This window comes from Malus sylvestris, chromosome 11, assembly GCF_916048215.2.
Source record: "Malus sylvestris chromosome 11, drMalSylv7.2, whole genome shotgun sequence".
Lineage (NCBI taxonomy): Eukaryota > Viridiplantae > Streptophyta > Magnoliopsida > Rosales > Rosaceae > Malus > Malus sylvestris.
The window spans coordinates 9,687,281-9,709,041 of NC_062270.1; the positions used below are offsets into that span (position 1 = coordinate 9,687,281).

The 21,761-nt window shown below is 37.0% G+C and overlaps 2 protein-coding genes across 2 annotated transcripts; one reads left to right on the forward strand and one right to left on the reverse strand.

Moving 5' to 3' along the window:
* Positions 1-7,077: 7,077 nt before the first annotated feature.
* LOC126588887 (zinc finger protein ZAT12-like) lies at positions 7,078-8,125 on the reverse strand. Its single transcript, XM_050254036.1, has one exon. The coding sequence runs from the start codon at positions 7,832-7,834 to the stop codon at positions 7,319-7,321; it is 516 nt and encodes a 171-aa protein (XP_050109993.1). The 5' UTR covers positions 7,835-8,125; the 3' UTR covers positions 7,078-7,318.
* An 8,668-nt stretch (positions 8,126-16,793) lies between these two features.
* LOC126588889 (defensin-like protein 2) lies at positions 16,794-17,368 on the forward strand. Its single transcript, XM_050254038.1, has 2 exons — positions 16,794-16,953; positions 17,039-17,368. Exons 1-2 carry the CDS (start codon positions 16,890-16,892, stop codon positions 17,236-17,238), a joined length of 264 nt encoding a protein of 87 aa, XP_050109995.1. The 5' UTR covers positions 16,794-16,889; the 3' UTR covers positions 17,239-17,368.
* Positions 17,369-21,761: the final 4,393 nt, after the last annotated feature.

Here is a 21,761-nt window from a genome sequence, read left to right on the forward strand (position 1 = left end):
AGAGTGCCAATAACAATTCCCAAAAATTAAACCTATGTTCATAATTTTAACAAAATAATAATGTCTCATATTCGGAGTGCACGTCATGGCACCTAGCTTCATATTCTTCTGAGTTCTGAACGTGGAAAGTCTGTCCAGCATAATTTTGTTTACTTTTTCTAATCCAGTTAGTCCTCATCAGCGTATAGCATATAAGTGGTATAAAAATCTACATCACAGCGCGTGGACAGAGAAAGCTGAGTCGAGTCGAGTCGAGGTGAGGTTCGAATGTGAACTGCGAAAGCAACTAAATTCTTAAAGAACAAGCGAGTCAACAGAAGAAACGAAGCTACTCGCTGAAGAAGGCACAAAAATAACAGATGTCGACGGAGGAAACGTGCAAGCCAAGTAGCCATGAGTAGTGAGTTAGCCCTAGCTAGTGGGTTACTAGAAAATCTACGCGGTCCATGTCCATCAACATCCACAGTAGTTGTGCTTGCGATGCTCCTTCAAAAAGTGAGTTCCTAAAGTATAAGGACTTTCTAGATACATAGTGTGTGTCATTACATATAGAGAGTGTATAGGGACAACCTTGAGTGAAAAAATGGGGCTCACAATCTTGATTGAAGTTTTTAATGCTTTTAATTAATTAAAATATGGTTAACATAAACAAAAAATGTGTACCTTAAGTGGAAAATGAGGCTCATAATCATGATTGAAGATTGGGTTGTGCTATCCACACACTGCATTTTACTTCTCACACATCCCCTTGATAATTTATGTTTGTTGATCTTCTTCAATTCATCCGATCCAACGGCTGAAAATAAAAAAGGTGTGTGAAATTAAAATGGGGTGTATGGATATCACACTCCTTGAAGATTTTACTGTTTTTAATGATTTTAATTAATTAAAAAATGTTAACATAAACAAAAAGTGTGCAGCTGATCAAATTATTACATAAAATTATAAAAACTTCAAAGTTAGGGATTCTATTATAAGGACTCTACCACTGAAGGCAATATTCCTTTAGGGACACAAAGATTCCCTTTAAGTCCTTAAATGAGTACTCAAAAGTGGTGGTGGAAGTTCCTAAATGGAGATGCTAAGTTTTCAAATATTTTAAGCCTTAGATCTAAATTAATATAATCTTGTGGCTATTATGCATTTGGTACTCACGGATCCTGAAAAATGAGGACATTAGGAGAGCAAGACTCGCAAAGAAAAATGGAGGAGAAAATTCCCAAATCAGTTGGAGAAATTAAAGGAAAATACGAAACTTATACAATTAATTGAAAGGATAATATTTAATAAGCTAATCTTACAATTAAGGAAGAGTATCTAATTAATTTATTAGTTACTTACGGGTAAATTAAGAATGAAAGTAACAATAAGATGACGTGGAATCATAATTATTGGACCTGTTTTAATAGAGTGGACTATTCCTAATAAGGCTCACATAAAATGAACTTATATCTAGTTTACTCTTTTGTGACTAAAATGTCACAGGTTCGAGTCATGAAATAACCTATTTTCAGAACAAAAATAAACTTGCGTATGATAAACGTTCCTCTGCAAACTCTCACAAAATGGAGAGTTTGTTGGTTTAGTGTTGCCTTTTTTCACTTGCAAAATACAATTGATTGCAATGAACGGATAAACTTGGGCACTTGTATACAACGTTAGGTCTTGAGCGAGTTTGTGCATGTTATCTTTTCTTGTGTTTTTCTTTTTAAAAGAACGAACATGTATCAATATTGTATTGGTCCATGACAAAGCGGGGAGCAAGCTCATTTCCTTAAGAGCAAGTCCACGGGAATGAACTGTGCCCAGCATCTAGTCTAAATATCAAGCTGAGGGTCAGCGAATTCACTCTAGCCCGTCGGGCTGCTTGGAACCCAGCCCAAGCCAGGCAACAGACCAGCCTATTTTTGACAGACCCAAGAGCCGGCTTATTTGGCTAGCGCGTGGACTAGACTCGCACTTGGCAGCAAGTATGGGACAAGGGCAGACGCTGTCAGCCCATTTGTGCTGTAGCGACTTGGCTTGCACAGAGCCGTTGGATTTCAACCGGTAACAAAATTTTAAATTTTACTTTTAAACTGGACCGTCCGATCACATATCAACGGTCCACGTTCCCTCTAAAAGGGGCCCAACGGTCAGATTTATGATCGTTGGCCACGTGGCAGATCCTTAGCTCTTAGATTTGAATATTTTTCAAATCCAACGGTCCAGATTAATTAACTACATTAAAATTAATTAAAAATTATAAAAAAATACAGAATTTTTCTTTTATAAAAAATACAGTAAAATTTTAAAAAAGTTAGTTTTTTTCTATAAATAACTAACCCTCATCTTCCACCTTACACCACATTTCAATATTTTCTACTTTTTCTATACTATCAACATTTCAATAATTTCTACACTTTAAGAGAAAAAAATGTCTTCGTGGAAGCTCATTGAAGATGTTACGTTGTGTGAATGTTGGGTTCACACTACTTATGACCCGATTACGGGTAATGAGATGGATAAGCGAGAAATGTGGAGTAAAATTACGAAGGCGTTTTGCGATGTACATGGAAATGACGCCAGAACTAGTCAAGGTCTTCAAGGTCGTTGGAAAAAAACTCAACGCATCCTTTACTTGTTGGAAAAACGCCATCTCTCATGCTTTCGGTAACCTGCGTAGTGGGACAAGTTTAGCGGATTAGGTGACAATATTTTTATTTATTTATATGCATTCCACCCACATCAATATTTTAATTTATTTAATTTCGTATGTAATTTTTATGTTATTTCTTAAGTAATTTTTATATGCATTCCACCCGCATCAAAATTTTAATTTATTTAATTTCTTATGTAATTTTATTTAATTTCTTATGTCATTTTTATGTAATTTATATGCATTCCACCCGCATCAATATTTTAATTTATTTATTTGTGTTACACCCGCATTTTTTAACACTATCTTATCCCACATTTTTATAGACACTACAAGCTCAAGCATTCTACAATTCAAAGAACCAGAACAAATCATTCAACAAATGGGAATGTTGGGAAATTGTCAAAGATTTCCCTAAATACAAAATTGTGGCAACCGGTCCAGAAGTTGTCATGCACGGCATGGGTCTACATAGTTCGGCAGAACCAGACACGGCCGAACAAGAAGTCGACACATTTCAAGACACGGAAGGGACGCCTGAACAAGTGCCTGATACCCAACCGACTCGTCAGTCCCTCAGGCCTCAAGGTAAAAAGGCATCAAAGAAAAAAGGTAGTTCTTCCAAAAATGACTACACTAAATATATGGAGGAACTTGCTTGCCAAGGTGAACTGAACATGGCACGGGAAAAGGCTAGAGATAAGGAAAAAGTTGTTGCTATGGCAGCAATAATAGCAGCTACTGAGGCCCGTGATGCGGCAGCTGATAGACAAAGAGAAATAGTTAATCGAGAGAACGAGCTGGTTAGACAAGCACTTCATCGAGAAAATGGAATGCTTAGAGAAGAAAGGATGGCTCAAGCAGATCGTGACACTATGAGCAAGTCTCTACTAGGACTGTCTCCGAATTCAAAATATTTTTGGACATCGGAAAAAAGAGATGTCGTGCGAAGGAGGCGTGCAAGAGATGCGGAAACAAGTCAAGGCGGTTCTAGCTACACAAATCATAGCAACCAAGATCCTAGCACCACATATCCTAGCTCCAGAGACTTTGTATAATTTTTATGTAATTTCTTTTTTTTTTAGAATTTTATTTAATTTCTTATGTTTTTTCTTTTTCTTTTTTTGAACTTTATTTAATTTCTTATGTAATTTTTATGTTTTTTCTTATTTCTTTTTAACTTTATTTAATTTCTTATGTTATTTTTATGTTATTTCTTATTTATTTTTAAAACTTTATTTATTTTTATTTTATTTATTATGCAATTTTAATGTAATTATTTATTTATTTTTGTACTTTATTTAAACACATGAAATAAGATTACATAAACTCACCAAATAAGATTACATAAACTAACCAAATAAACTTAAAAACAAAACACACTACATAGAATTACATAAACTTAAAAAAAAAAAACACTTTATTCTTCAACCACAAGCCTCATTTTAATTATCTTCGCCTTCATGCAATCCCCACTGGTGCTCAATCAAGTCATTCTGGCGGGTTACGTGCCAGTATGGCTCTTGCACATCAGTGTACCGCTGAACGATGAATTCATTGTAACGTCCATCGCGTTCCAACGGCTCGTGTTGCACAGGATCTTCGGTCCGGTCATGAGTACAGTAAATACATGTTCTTGAGTTGTTCATCGGATCCGGCTCATATTCATCGACGGCATCATAATCATACTCATCTTCAACAATCATGTTATGGAGAATAATACACGTCATCATGATGGATCGAAGAGCCTCGACATCAAACATTCTAGTTGTAGCCTTGACAATCGCCCAACGAGCGTGTAGGATACGAAAACAATGCTCGACATCCTTCCTACACCCTTCTTGACATTTTGCGAAGTGTTTTTCCTTTTCAGTCTGTGGATGTGGCATTGTTTTGACAAACATTGACCACCTTGGGTAAATGCCACCTGCAAAGTAGTATGATCCCTCGTATTGGGTACCATTAACCTAATATGTGCATCTCGGCAATTTTCCTTGCAGCAGTTCGTCGAACACTAGGGATTGGGCAAGGACATTTAGGTCATTCTGAGCTCCTGGAACACCAAAAAAAGCATGCCAAATCCATGTATCAAATGAAGTCATCGCTTCCAAAATGATGTTTTTGGCTCATTTTATGTCGCCATAAGCTCCTTGCCACGCATTTGGACAGTTTTTCCAAGTCCAATGCATGCAGTCGATGCTTCCAATCATGCCAGGGAAGCCTCGCATCTCACCCTTCCTCAGAAGCCTTCGCATGTCCCTTGGCGTGAGTGTCCGGAGGTACTCATTGGTGTATAAGGCTTCAATTGCAGAGCAAAACCAAATTAGGGACTCCAGAACAGTTGTTCTTCCCATCCTCGCGATCTCATCCACTTGATCTGTAGATGCTCCATATGCAAGTATTCGCAAGGCAACCGTAATTTTTTGCTCGGGAATAAGACCTAGAACATGAAAAGCATCATCTTTTTGCATAAAGTATGGATCATGGTTGCAAATAGCACTCATGATTTTGTCAAACAAATTTCGTTGCATTCTAAAACGACGTCTAAAAACATGATTAGGGAATATGCTGTTGGGAATAAAATAATCTTCTAAGAGATCTTTACCTCGTCTTTCCCTTTTTCTATCGAGGTTTGCAGCACGTCTGGGTTTGGCTATCTGACTAACGGCTTCTATGACACGGCGGGAATGTGAGGCCCTCTGCCTTTTATGGTGATCATCCTCATCCTCCTCCATGAAGAAAGCCTCATCTCCACCCCCACCTTCCTCGAGATTGGCCAATTCTGCCTGTTGTGCCAACAACCTTTTCTGTTGCTCCTGCAACTGTTTATAAACTCTCCTTGAAGAAGACATTGTAATAAGAACTCAAGATTTGAAAACGATAAACAAGGATTCTGAGCTAAAAATAAGGATTGAGCTGGGTGTGAGGATGGATGTAGGGATGTAGGGTTTATATGGACAAAAAAAGAAAGGATGAGGTTCTGGACAATGCCACGTGGCACTACATGATTGGTTGAAAATCCTATCGAAATCTTGGCTAAATTATTGTAAACTGGAAGTGACACGTGGCACGTCGGGATTGGTCGAAAATCTTATCGGAAATCTATCCACAAAATAGTACGTTCGGATATTGACACGTGGCATGACGTGATTAGTTGAAAATCTTATCGAAATCTTGGCTAAATTATTGTAAAACGGAAGTGACACGTGGCACGTCGGGATTGGTTGAAAATCTTAGAGGAAATCTATTCACAAAATAGTACGTTCGGATAATGACACGTGGCATGACGAGATTGGTTAAAAATCCTATCCGAAATTAAAACTATTTTATTTTTTTTATTCTTTTAGAAAAAATTTAAAAATATTTTAAATGGGCTGGGTGCCAGCACATTTTGTAGGGGTGGAGATCGTTTGTGCCAACGCATTTTTTCACTAGGTGCCATCGCATTTTTTTAGGGGTGGAGATGCATTGGCCTATTACTGTTCATTGTAGTCTATTATTGTTCACTGGAGTGGATAAATGGGCTAGGTGTTGGCACAAAGTCCTTAGGGGTGGACTTGCTCTAAGAGTCGAATGCAAGTATTGTCTGTTTTTTTTTAATATTAATTAGCTCGAACTCTTTTCTAATATTATCATCAAGTATAGAGATTTATTATAAAAATAATTTATAAATCATCTTATAGGGTTCTTGTAAGATCCCACATCGATCAATGGAGAATGGGTGATGTGCCTTATATGTACATGCTCCTCTCCCTATAGTACGAGGCCTTTTGGGAACTCACTGGCTTCGGATTACATTGAAACTCCGAAGTTAAGAGAGTTCGGGCAAGAGCAATCTTAGGATGGGTGACCCACTGGGAAGTTCTTGTTTGAGTTCCCAAAAACAAATCCGTAAGGGAATAATAAGCCCAAAGTGAACAATATTGTACTACGGCGGAGGCGAGTTTAGGATGTGACAGAATGGTATCAGAGCCATTTTGTCGTTCGGTCACTGGCGAGGACGCCAGGTTCCCCTTAAGTGGGGTGGATTGTATGATCCCATATCGACTAACATAGATGGGGTGATATGCCTTATATGTACATGCTCCTCTCCCTATAGTACGAGGCCTTTTGGGAATCATTGGCTTCGGATTCCATCGGAACTCCAAAGTTAAGCAAATTCGGGCGAGAGCAATCCTAGGATGGGTAACCCACTAGGAAGTTCTCGTCTGAGTTCTCATAAACAAATTCACGAGGGAATGGTAAGTCCAAAGCAGACAATGTTGTGCTACGGCGAAGGCTGGGACGTGACAATTCTACTCATGCATCATGAGTTCAAAATTCCTCTTTTAAATTATTATAATATTTCTTAATCGTCTGCCCTGAATAATAATAATTTAAAAAAAAATCATCCCAATTAGAAATATACATAAAAAATTAAAAAACAAAGAATGCAAATATAGCATAAGTATTACGAAATATATAATACAAAGTCTCATAAAATTAAGAACAAAATATGTTCCCAAATGATCACGAAAACAAATCCATTACCTCTTCTATGTTTCAATATAAACATCGAATCAGAAAATAAAAGATAAAAATCTGACTATGATCTATAGGAATAAATATACATCAAAACTAAAACTATATGTATGTCAACGCCAATGGAGGAAGAAAAATATAAATTAAACATGTAACAAATTAAGAAATCAACTGCAGCTTCGTCAAATCATATTGGTGATAACCCGGTGGTGCCAAATGTAGATCCAAATTCAAGTCCAGATTCAAGCACGACACCCTTTTGCTGCTATTCGACTTCTTCAAAACCGGCATCGGCGGTGACGCCTGAGTCCGAACAGCCGCAGCTTGCATGACTTCCCTATGTCTCCTCATGTGTCCCCCAAGCGCTTGCCCAATCGCAAACTCAAGCCCGCAAATCGGGCACTCGTGCGTCTTGGGCTTAACCGGCGACCCCGGTGACTGTGCCAAATGTAAAAGGTCGGCAGCCCCACCGGGCATCAGCTTCGGCTTCTTGTGACTCGCTCTATGGCCTCCGAGGGCCTGGAACGAGGGAAACTCCCGATTACACGTCTTGCATACGAAAACTCGGTCTTTGTTCGTGTTCTCGTGTTTGATTGGGGAGGAATCGGGTTCCCTGGACAAAAGCATTAGGCAATTGACCAAGTCTAAGGTCTCGTCTTCCCTGCTTCTCTTCATGGCTGACAGGTTTAAGGTTTCGGGTTTAGGGTTCAGCTCGCAGGAGCAAAGCGAAGAAGTAAGCTGGAAAGGAAAGATTTGGAAGTGGATGAGATTTGTGTGTGTGTTTTCGAAACTTTTAAGGTTCTTCTTGCTGATGCTCGAAGTGGATGGAATGAGAGTTGGGAAGTTAGAGGGGACGTATTTATAGGAGGGAGGTACGTTTTGCAGACTTGTGGCTTACGGAGTAAGCGAAGTGGTGTTCGTCTTGAGGGTTAAGTAACGGAACAGTTTGGATAATTTTGTTAAAGTGTTTTAAATTTGAGTGGTGATTGTGGTTAGCGCCGACAGTGTTAGGTTCCGATGGCGTCACCGCGTTGCTGTACTAAAGGTTCCCGAAGCGGTCGTTTTGGTGGGGCGATCGGTTGGAACTCTGGAATGTTATATTTTTGTTGGTCAAAACTCTGGAATTTGCCGAAAGTTCTAGATCGTTTACTCGGTATCAATGGTCACACGCATCCAAGGCGCGTGCCAAACATAACCTAGTCTTTTTCTTTTACATAATTTCTTTTGGCTTTACAAATAAGTTTTAAATGTAGGTGTGCGGAAAGTTGAGTGGTAAAGTATTTATAAAATTTTAATACTTTATACGGTAGTTTTTCATGAACAATTTATAATAAATTAAGTATTTGTTATTATTTTTTGTGAAAATAGAGTATTTATTTTCGCATTAAATTTATGGTAAATTATACTTTACCACCTTAGATTTGAGATCTATTGCAACCTCATACAACATTTTCAAAACATTTCATTTTCATAAGTACTATTTTATTTCAATAGAATACATCCGTTACATTTTCCATCCATTGATCCATTAAGAGCTGATGTGGCTACCACATTTATGCCACGTGCTACCAAATTAGTGCCCCGTGGCAAAAAAAATAATTGTTAATCCAAAGGTAAATCGAACCCATTTTTCGCAACAAACACTTCCCCACCAATTCAGAGAAAAATCCAACCTTTTAGGAGAACAATCGAACAGGACCAAAACCCAGAACATACAATCATCCAAATCTTGAAAACAAAGAAGTAGAAGAATCCAAGAACTCAAAGAACATTTACCTTGAGGGAAAAATTGAGAGCGACGGAAGGGTAGTAGCGAAGGACGCTGCTGCCATTGCCTCTCCAAAGAGACATGATGCCTTCTTCCCTGATCGTCTGGGCGATGCAATCGACCATCCCCTTGTCGTCCGTCCGCTGCCAAGAATGGCCAGGTTGCTCTTCTGGACAAAAACTTAGCCCTCTCAATTGGGGCCATAATTGTGTGCACCACATCGCCCATCACCTCCCCTGCCATCAGATCGCGGTGGAAGTTGGTCAGCCAATCTGGCAGATGTGATTTCGACACTTTCGCTTCTGGGTCATCGTCATCTTTCTTCCTTTGTCTCTATCCCTCTTCTGTGAGAAAACCTAGTAACCACCAACCCACAACCCAACCCCGTGAGCCGCTGGAAATGGGTCATAATCAAAGACCGAGAGAAAAATGAGAGCCGCCGCCCGTCCCGATATTCCATAAGCAATGTCATAACAGTAAAACCCTTATTTTCTTTTTGGCTCGTGACTTTCCCAGCAACCAAACACCAAACCAGCCTTCCTCCTCTTCAAGCAAACACCAACCCCTCTCCTAGCAGTCCTTATCTGTTCCAGATATCTCTTAGCCTCAGCATCAACACCTTTCGACTGCTGCAACCCGGTCCTCTTCATAAACAGGAACTGGTTACCACTCGCCCAGACCCTACTCCGCCTCGCTTGAAAATCTAAAAATTGTCCCTTCTGGCTGCTCCTTGAAGCCACTGATCTCCCACTGAAGCAGGTCAGACAGAGACCGATGGGTTGTTGGGAACTGGGCGGGGAGGCTTCGCATTATGGTCAGCAGAGGGATCGAGATCGGCGGTGGCTGTCATTTTTCTCTCTTGGTCTCTGATTGGGACCCATTTTCAGCGGCTCACGGGGTTGGGTTGTGGGTAAAGGTTGGTGGTTGCTGGGTTTTCTCACAGAAGAGGGAGAGAAACAGAGGAAGAAAGGTAGAGGAAGGAAAAAAAAATTAACTTTTAATTTTTTTAATTTTTCAATATTTAAGTGAGTCCAAATTGACACGTGGCGCTAAGTCATTATTCATATAGGCGCCACGTCATCAGTTAACAAAGATTCTGACGGAAAACTTAACGAATGTATAAAAGTGTCCTAAAATTTTAACTTTAGGTACCAGACTGGGATGAAAAAAACTTAATGTTTGAAATGTTGAAAACCAAGAAACTTCAATGTAGTAAACTGATATTAACCCTATCAATTTTTATAAAGACTTTTAAATATAGTCAAAATTTCAAAAAAAAAAAAATTTGTCGAACAAAATTTCAGTTAAATAGACTTGAATATACCTTCAGTTTATTTGAATAACTAGTTGTTAATTAAAAGCTCTGATCACCAATCGATAATATGGTCTACCAAAAGGTTTTCTGCCTATCATGAAGAAAATTCAAACTATAAGAAGGGGAAAATTTTAAGGATATCAAGAAAACGGACCATGTGATATATTCATTCTACATTTAAAGTCAATATGATTTTATTGGTATTCCTTTTTATTTGTTAATGAAAGATTTTAAATTTGATTATCGTTAAAGGCGAATTTAAACCACATTATTGTTTGCCCATTGTGAGACTTAACTTACTCTCACACCGGCTTAGTGTAAATAATATCAATTGTAAAAAATAACAAAAATAAAAAAAATCTATATGTGTCACTCAAAATATATCAATAAAAAATAAACCTATGTTTATAATTTTAACAGAATAATAATGTCTCGTATTCGGAGTGCACGTCATGGCACCTAGCTTCATATTCTTCTGAGTTCTGAACTTGGAAAGTCTATCCAACATAATTTTGTTTACTTTTTCTAATCCAATTAGTCCTCATCAGCGTATGGCATATGAGTGGTATACAAATCAACATCACAGCGAGTGGACAGAGAATGCTGAGTCGAGTCGAGGTGAGGTTCGAATGTGAACTGCGAAAGCAACTAAATTCTTAAAGAACAAGCGAGTCAACGGAAGAAAAGAAGCTACTCGCTGACGTCGACGGAGGAAACGTGCAAGCCAAGTAGCCAAAGTAGTGAGTTAGCCCTAGCTAGTGGGTTACTAGAAAATCTACGCGGTCCATATCCATCAACATCCACAGTAGTTGTGCTTGCGATGCTCCTTCAGTGTGAGCTTCCTACTTTCACACCATTATTTTATGTCATGACATAATTCATCATGCCTTTCCTATTAAGTTTCCTTCCTGCTTCATGAATCTTCTTCCACTACTCCATTATCTATAATTTTATATCAATTTATGCCTTAATATATGTTACAATTTATATTCATATATCATAGATGTTACAATTTATATTCATATATCATAGATGTTACAATTTATATTCATATATCATAGTTTATGTGATCATTACCATTCATCTATGTCATGTTATATATAAGAATTTTACTTTACTTATTAGGGATATTTGGAAGTGATTACAGGAAGGTCAGAATTATTTCTGGAAAGATGCACATGAGAAGTATTTCTTCAATTTTTTTTCGAGATATTTTGTGGAGAAACACCCCTTATTTGATTCTCTGAGAAATAATTATGAATCACTTTGCAAACAGGACCTAGTTTACTACATTTCTATTAAAGTTGCCTTTATAATCTAAAGCTATATCTTCTTCTAGTTTAGCCCCAATGTTTAGTTCTAATTGAGAAAATTAGTAAAATAAGTTGAAGATCGAGAAGGCTTTCTATACCCAAAAAAAAAAAAGTTTTCTAAACCATAAAAAAAGTGGTTATTAAATAGAAAATGCTAGGGATACCAAAATTTTATATTATCTTTTGTAAACCATATGATGTAGTTGTTGATGGTTAATTTCTCTTTTAATAATTTGAAAAATAGACCAATCATCAACGGCCAAATCATATAACCTACAAAAAATAATATAAACGTTTAATCTGACTACCATCACCCTATTTGTAGAATTATAAAACATGCTCGCAGATTTGACGTGAATGTTAGTTGTTAAATACCCTTAAATACTCGACACCATGTCATACCTTATGTATTTGACTTTCAGTTTGCTTTTCAATGTCACAGTTGGTTAACCAAATCTATCGCTCAAAAGCATATGAAGAGAAGTTGGTGGTACTTGTATTGCGATTTCTTTAGTTGAGACAAACATGTATATATGGAGATATAGCATTCTCCGTTATTAAAGTCACATCCTTTTCGTCCATGTTTAGTGTTAGGTGTGCTATGCCTACCTGAAATTTGGTCAAAGATAAGACAAAGTCTTGGCATATAATTTCGTTGTATATTTATCAACTTTCTTTGCCTTCGAGAGCTTCTAGGTTTTGCATGTGTCATCTTCATATTGTTCAGTTTTGAATTAGTTTTGTATCAAATATATATGTTTTTCTTTTCTATGCAACCACTATGGAGAGATGAGAAAAATCGATCACATAACTTCATAGAAGATAAATAATCTTAACTACTTAAAATTACAATTTGTTTGTTTTATATATTCATCCACTTAGTCCACTACCTAGAAACTCCACATGCAAGGGCTGAGTCACCCAGGCTAGAATGACTCTAACCCAATATAAAAAGGTAATGTTATGAAGACTAAATTTATAAATAAAATTCGCAAACTAAGTGATGGGTCACTGTCGACCTTAAAAACTATCAAGCCTATGTGGCGCGCGGGCCGAGTAATTAATTAGCTAACTACGTCATTCAGTTATGTGTGGGGCGTTCCAACTCGTCGGTCGAGCTCAGCCATGGAGTAAAATATGTTGATGTGTCGTTGGGTGCGCTGCTGACTTCTTGATCTCGCAACTGCCGCCGAGGAAGGAACACGTATCGGTCTTCAAGTTCTAGAGCCTGAAGACAAGGCTGCTAGTTCTGCGAAGTTCAAATATTAAATTCGGCTTTCAATGTGCCGAATGTAGTAACCTATAACATCTCACTTCGCCGAGAAAGCTGATGAGATGATCTACCAACAAGGACTCGAAAATCCTTTTCGACCGAGACTTGGATAAACAACCAGTCAGTCTTGAAGCAGTGATGTTTATCTAAATGAAGGTGCTCCTTGATTGGCTAATTCTACAACTCCAGTGCTGTTTATCCAAACTGAATATGTCGCCGGTTGCCTTCACAGTGCTATTTATCCAAACTGAAGATGTGTTGGCGGAAAAAGAAAATAAAAATCTCAAGGTGTGTGAGAAGTTTGCGCAGGGCAATTTGTGTGTTGAATTGGAGGGGCTAAAATGTTGTATGCGACTCTGTATTCATAGCATCCATACTTTTGCTTGGCACAACCTGATAATTTCGTAGAAACCGATTGAAATTCAAACTCGTAGAATGACTAATCCGTGGCATAGGCTAAAGCCTATCTTCATATGGCTAACTTTTCAAAGATAATAAAAGCATATCCAGGCTTATCCCATCATGACCAAAAGCCTAGTCTATCTAGGCTTTCTTATCTCATCATAATTCCATCACCCATCCATGTATCCTAATCCCCATTGAATGAATTTCAAATTTATTTTAAATTCATTTCTGACTACTTGTCAATCTGTCACCACCAACGCACGCCAGATATCGCAAATCAATTTGAATTGTACCGCTTGCTTAGGGATATAATCTGTATCATATCTATCCCGTTTAAGAATATGCCAAGATAATTCATATTAAAAGGTAATTATTATAATAAAATTCACAATATTATCCTTTAACAATAACAAAATTATCTTCACTTTCCTATCCAACTGTTGGGAGCTATGCTCACTCAATGGCCTTGATTGCACGGGCCGATGATGTAATTTTGGGTCCAAACAATCATCAATAAAAATGAGCACGTTTATCAACTCTAGGTAATAATTTAATCATTAACTTACATGTCATTTAGTTTACAAAATTTTGTTACTTCCATGTCATATAATTTACAAATATTATCTACAAATTTAATCTTCTTAGAATTACCCGGTCCAAAATATGGGTGATTGAGATTCTGGTGCTAGTTTTTATGAAGTTTATTCATTTACTGAAAATCAGTCCATTCCATCCAATTAAACGCATAATAAACGAAAAAAAGGAAAAAGTATAATCCACCTTTTGATGGTGTGCTTTAATAACTGTGGTCTGATAAACGTGCATGCTTCAATTTACGGAGTAGGATTCTCTCATTTTCTATTACCATTCTCTTCCATCCTTTCTTCTCGCACTCTTCTTTTTGTTTTATTCTCTATATAAAAAAAATTAAAACAAAATGTAGACGTGGCATAATCACAACCGTTTAAATAGGAAAGAATGGAATGAGAGAAAAAATAGAAGGGGAGAGAATCCTACTCATCAATTTACACCTACAAAACATACACAGTAAGCCACCTATTCCAGTTATTTACATTGGCAAAGACGGAAGGCATTATTTTAATCCTCTCGCGAGTCTGTAGTGTGTGCTGCGTCGGCCATAAAGATTTTGGTGTTCAAACCTTCTAGATCTTTCAATGCTTATCCTAATTATAGGAAAACTAATGAAAAAGGCTTGAAAACTTTGAGTTTTAATCATAAGGATAAAATAAATAGTAAAGTGAATAGTACCATGATTGACTTTTTTAGTGTAAAAATGTGGTTTTTCGTTAAAGTGAACAGTACCGGGTGCTTTTCGTTAAAGTTCCCTATAATTATAGTTGGCTATCTGTTTGAGCTTCTTTCAAAAGGGGATCAGTTCCAAGCTTAGAAATTCAATCTGTGGGATCAAAGTTTCTCTAATAAAAAATCATTGCAGGTTCATATGTGTATTTTACGTGCGAATGTCACCGAATTTTATATATCACTATACTATAGAGCGTTTGTCTTGAGATAGGTAGCGTACCAACTTTAATAACGTTATTACCATTAATTCCTTCGATTCTTAAATTGGGGCAGGGTCGACTCATTATCGACAGAATTTTCCAAAACAAAAGTTATATTATATAAGTTTCTTCTTTATCATGTATATAAAATTTGTTGTGGCTAATTTAACAAAATCTTTCGTTTGAAAAATTTGTTGTGCTCCTGTTTGAACACTTCTACTGTAGCTGGAAACATGAGGCGCATTACAGCGCGTAGACAGTTATAGATGTGGTTGTTGTTGAGTCAACGGAGAAAATGTGCATCGGAAGTAGCAACGTATGCTTCTACATATGTATGTTGCAATGGTACGTTAGGGATAGGGTTAGGGTTAGGGTTAGGGTTAGGGTTAGGGTTAGGGTTAGGGTTAGGGTTAGGGTTAGGGTTAGGGTTAGGGTTAGGGTTCCATTGGCATCATTGTTATACTATGTGACCTTCCTACCTTCACACTATTATATGGTAGTCTTCTGTCACACACGTGTCTGTCAATTTATTCTTTTGTATGATATTTTTTTTTTTGTAATTTTATTCTTTTTATTTTTGTTTTAAATTTATATCTTTATTTTAAAGAAAAAATACTACATGGATAGCTTTATTCTGCTAGTTTGGATGTTGTTTTAAATTTAAATTATTTTATTTAGAAATCTTAGTTATAGAGAATTATTTTTATGAGTTAATTTCAATTTACTATCCTGAAATTTCTTGATTTTCAACAATTCATACATTAAGTTTTTTTTGTCCCAATCTGATACTTAAGGTGATAATTCTGGAACACTATCATACATTCGTTAAGTATTTCATTAAAACCTATGCTAACTGATGATGTGAAGCCCAAGTGGTAAATGACTAGGTGACAAGTATTAATATAGGCCACATGGACATTAAAAAATTTAAAAAAAAATGTTTCTCATCAGATCCAAAAAAAAAGAAAAAAAAAACCACCTGAGAGAGCGCTTGCTTCGTACAAAGAGCTTGGAAGAGGAGAGTTTAGAGTTGAAGGTGGTGGTAGGGGTGGCGAGGAGGCATATCAAACACTTGGGCTGCAGTGTTTTGGGGCTGAAGGTGGAGGACAAGGAGGAAGTGGGGTGGGATTGGAGGTTGTCGCTCCTACGCCATCGCACGCACGCATGTACGTTGTTGCTCCTACGCCATCGTACCTAGTTGGGTCCATCCTTCCCCCACCGAGGCCATTGACCTCACCTCCGTCCGCCGTCCGCCGTCCGCCAACCGTTTTTCAAATGGATTTAGTCTTGGCCTGCAAATCTGTTTGCAAGAAATTTCAGGGTAGTAAATTGAGATTAACCCATTCTTTAACGGAAATTCTAACAGAAAACTTAACGGATGTATGAAAGTGTCCCATACTTATGACTTTTGGTACTAGACTGGGACCAAAAAAACTTGAGTATGAAATGTTGAAAACCAAGAAATTTCAGGGTAGTAAAATGAGATTAACCCCTTCTTTATTTGTCAACAAATTTAGGTCTTTGTAATGCCCTACCTTTGAAATACGATTGAACATCATTTCCTCAATGCTTCTACTTTAACATTCATTTTATTAGGCTTAGCCATCTTACCTAAAGCAACATAATCTTCCTCTACACCTAATGTGCAAATCCGCATCTATATAATTTAGATTAGTTTGGTACAGACAGATTAAAACTTGTGTAAAAACAATTATGTTGTTATAAGAACTATGGTCTTTTATGTGAGATATATATATGCCGCATCATTTACATTTAAAAATGTGAATAATAAGTCAAAGTGCTTAAAACCCAAGTATTCTTTTAAAAGCAAAAGTTAAATGTGCTCGAAAAAGAAACTCTATGTGCATAGAAAAATGTATGGCGGAGAACTTAGTCAACAAAAATAGGAATTTGGTTTATGGTGCCTCTTAAGTTAGAAATTTCAACTTTGTATTTTGGGTATTGAGCTTCCTTGCTTTACGGAGACTGATCCTCTTTAATCTGTACTAGATCACTATTTAATAAGCCTTACATGGTTATTGTTCTTTGCATCAGCGTCCGAGATCTCTCTTATATACACAAGCACACACATAGAAACACAGATCAAGCACACACTTATACACACAGATTCAAATGGAGCATTCAATGCGTCTTGTTTCAGCCGCCTTCGTTCTTGTCTTGCTTTTGGTTGCTACCGGTAATTATACCTCTTTTATTTAGTAATTAATTTTTTATGATGTTTTGAATAAAGCATCTTACTTAACAAAAAATTTGATCTTTAGATATGGGGCCAATGGGTGTTGAGGCAAGGACTGAGTCAAACAAGGCAGTTGAAGGGAAGATCTGCGAGTATCCGAGCACCCTGTTCAAAGGGTTGTGCTTTTCGTCTAACAACTGTAAACACACCTGCAGAAAGGAGCAATTCACTAGAGGCCATTGTAGTGTCTTCACCCGTGCTTGCGTGTGCACCAAAAAGTGCTAATTAATTAGTTAAAAAGAAATGTAATCTGTGTAGAGACCGTGCTTGTGTAATGTGATGGATTGATATGGCCCTGTATCCACATGGTTGCTTTTGCTAATAAATTGAATGACCCTGCATGGATCATTATTCATATGTCTAGTGTAGTGTTTTCATCACACCCGACGTACTTTTAGTCACCTATTATCCTATATGTTTTTCTTCAGGGTTATTATTAACATTCCAGATAATCACCACAAACTATTCTTTTGTTTATTGACTTTCAATTAAGAAAAAGTGCACGATGATTATCGTGAAATGCTAATAGCAATATTTTTTTTCCCTTTTGACAAGGAATTGAAAATTTTCACGTAGTGTACTTGGATTCAACACATTACTTTAATTTGTGTCACAAAGATTATTTAAGTCACATTGTCGATTTCAGAGGTACTTTTTTATCCACACCTTCTGTTGTATTAAGTTCTTTTGCCTTTTAAACCTGTAGTAATAAACGTAAAACAAGGTGAGGTTGATGCACAAGAAAAAAATTAGGAAAAGGTTCGAAATTGCTTAACCAACTTTTAAGCAAAGACTTAATTGTTTATTTTTATTTTATTTTATTTTATTTTAGAAGAAATAATCCTTAAAGATTAATATATTCTTGATAACATTTTAAAAGACTCTTCCAGATTTTTTTTACTTAAAACACTTTCATATTTTTCTCTCATTTTTCTACATAGTATGTGTGGTATTGCCAAGAACGTAGCCACCTTGGGCCCAAGGGGCGGATGCCCTAACTTAGTTTTTTTGTGAAAAAATTGTACATATTGCATATAATAATTTCACGTGATAAAACATTTTCGGCTATGAAATTTCTAAATAATCAATTGAGAAATTGTAAGAAAATAAAAGGATGAATGATAACATGGTTATTGTTATAGGAAGAGATATTTGATGGTATTGGTAATGAAATTGTTATGCAACACTTTCAAAACTTGAAAATGCCTCGTGAGAGATTGTAATATGTTGTATAAAATATTTTATAGATTAATGTATGTGCATTGTTAGTAAATTCTTAAGCCTTTTAATTTGTGACTTTATTTTTTAGGATGTCCCGATTCATATAGATCTCAGACTTCATTCCTGATGTATTAGTATGAATTTACAAAAGCTTATTGTGGAGCCAAAAATAATCAAGAAAAATATGGAGGCGACATGTGAATTTTTGGGTAGAAAATGACAAGATTACCCTCGAGGCACACCAGGATTTCTACGTGGGAGCAGTGGGAGATCATCCCTCAATCAAGTCAAAAGTGCCCAAAATAGGTATTTATTTAAAACCTACTTCATCCATCCACATCAAATATTCTCCACAAGGTAACCCCCAAATCTTTCCTTTCAAGTTATATTAATTAGCTAATTAATTGATTTATTATTCAATTAATTTATTAATTAGCAACAAATCATGAATCTCACCAAAAAAACCATCCAAGTGGCCGGTCCATCTCCTCCCAAAGGGGCTGGCCACACCCCTATAAATACCATCTCATTTTCTCCAAAACTCAATTCCAACTCCCTTGCAAAATTCTCTAAATTCACCAAACACTTTTCCCTCAAAATTCTAACTTTGGCAGCGGAGGTTCTTCGGCCAAAGCCCTCCCCCCCCCCCCCAATTCATCGTGGGCGCGTGAGGCTCTTGGCATTAACTTAAGGTGTTATTTGTTTGTAGGTTCAATTTTGTCCAAGAAGAAGAAGTAAGAAATTTGCATCCAATCTTATATATATATATATATATACACACACATTTTTTGAAAAAAATGGGGATTAGGTGTGGGGCCCACTTCACATCTAATTTCAACGATCCGAACCGTCTATTTTGTTAGTCTCGATTCATAGACCATCCTTGCAAAATATTAGCTAAATTGGAAATGTTTAAGACATCTAATTGGGTTCGAGGAAATGAACGAATACTTTGTTATATAAGAAAATATGAAATTTGATATTGATAATTAAATAGGCAAATGGTTTCGGATTGAATTGAATTTTTGCAAGGATGATCTATGAATCAAAACTAACAAAATAGACGGTTCGGATCGTTGAAATTTGATGTGAAGTGGGCCCCACACCTAATCCCCATTTTTTTCAAAAAATGGGGATCTCTTCCCTTAAGCTCTCTGTATATATATATATCGATTGCATCATTCTAAGTTACCCTAATTAAGTTTGAAATCTTAAGTGTAAACTTGTTACAGATACATAAAAAAATGTTCCATGCGTTTCTCCTAACTATATGCTTCTTCCTGTTGCTTTTGATGGCCACCGGTAGTATTTCTTCTTGCTTGATCTTTTTAATTAACTTCATGGTTAATATACATATTATTACGATTATAAGCATGCATAGTACTAACCATATTTTGTTTGGAATAATTGTTTATTAGGACGATAGTTGCTGAGGGTTGGACATGTGAGTCTCAAGTAACCGTTTCAATGGAACTTGCGCGAGTAAGAGTAACTGTGCAGTTGTTTGCCAAACTATGGGCTTCCGCGGCGGCTGGTGCTTGGGTTTATGCCGCAGATGCTTTTGCACACAAAACTGTTAATTAGCTAATTAATTAAGCTAGTGATGAGCTGATCACTTATCACTTAATTATTAGTGGGTACATGGATGCACATACTTTGGTACTGGCTAGTGTGGAAGTAGCTGGAATAATTTACGGTTGGGTTGTTAATTAATATCATATCTCTATTATGGTTTTTAATGTTGTTGTTTGTTATGCATCATCGTCATGAGTTACTTTGTATAGTATGCTGAACTGCGTAACTTCTTTATGGGTATCTCAGTTTACTACCCTAAAATTTCTTGGTTTTCAACATTTCATACAGTGGCGAAGCTAGAAATTTTTAAGGGGAGGGGCGAAATTTAAAAGCGTACAAAATTCCAAAAAATATGTAGACAACAAAATCCTTTTATATAGTAAAAAGTTTAAGTGTCGTTCGTAATATATTAATACAAACAAGTTATAACTGTTGTCGTTCATAATGTATTAATACAAACAAGCCTATACGTGATGTCACACCCCACTCCTAATTAAAAATAGTTTTGGGGTCTTAATTGGTGAGCCCAAGGGCCCACCCCCTGATATCTGTCCCTTTCTCCCGTACTCCCTCTCTCATCTCTCTTCCTTTCTCCCCTCACTCCCTCTTCTGCTCTTCGAAGCTCCCCGAGCTCTCTCTCCCTCAAGTCGCCCTCACCCTCTCCCTCTCTACCCGTGAGCAACATCCATACCCACAATCTTATACACACGCACACCCTAGGACCCTCCCAAGCAAGAACTCGAACCGAGGACAGGTCCGTGGTGCACCACAGTGGCGGAGGTAGAACAGCCATGGAGGGGTTGGGTTTTCCGGGAGGGGAGGCTGAACCTGCGCTGGGGCTGTGTTTTCCGGCGAAGGGAGTGGCGGACGCCACTCCTCGCCCTCACGTGGCTTCGCCACTGGATGGAAGAATGGGTGTTTAGTGCTTTGTTGAGGAATTGGGTGGGGAAGTCAGGAAGGAAGAAGTGGTGTTTGGGAAGGGAGGATGTGCAGGGAAGGAGGGTCAGACGAAGGATTTTTTTTTTTTTTAATTTATAATTTTTAATGGTTTTAAAAAAAAATTAATATTTGCGTGACCTATATTGACACGTGGGGGTTACGTCATTAGGTAAGAAGGTTCTGATGGAAAACTCAACGAATGTATGAAGATGTCTTAAAATTATAACTTTAAGTACCAGACTGTGACGAAAAAAACTAAATGTATAAAATGTTGAAAACCATAAAACTTTTAGGATAGTAAATTGAGATTAACCTTATGTTTAAAATTATGAATTATTCACCTTTTGTGCCCTCTTATATATATATATATATATATATATATATATATATATATATATATATATATATGATCTAGTCAATGGTGAAACCACGAAAGAAGTCTCGTGTCATAAATAAGGTACCTCTTAGTCTTAAATTCTAAATTTTGGTGGAATGTTCTAATCAATGGCGAAACCACAAAAGAAATCTGGTGTCATAGACAAGGTACCTCTTAGTCTTATATTCTAAATTTTGGCGGTTTTTCTCTTCCTTGTTTTAGAAAGGGTATATGTAGGTTGTAGTTACTGAAAATACTTGCATTCTGCAACACAGTTACACAGGTGAAATTGCACAGATGCATGCATCTTGGCATGTGTACATATGCAGTCTGCAAATTCATGTACAGGTGGTATCTTTACTATAATAAAGCTGATCCCTCTTTCGGGTCAGCGACTTAACCTATAGATATTGCGGTTATTGCCTTCACATCTGTAAATTATGCTAACAGAACAAAATAGTTGTTATTGTATATTGAAAACGTCAAATGAAGAGAGATTGGACAGAATGCAAAGAAGGAAGTTGTCAAAAGGATTTGAGGGAAAGAGAAGGTGGGGAAAACTATGGTCTTAGATGTTCTGTGCTCAAGATTTCTTTCCTCTTCACAGAATGAGCATGATATTGACATTGTGAAATGT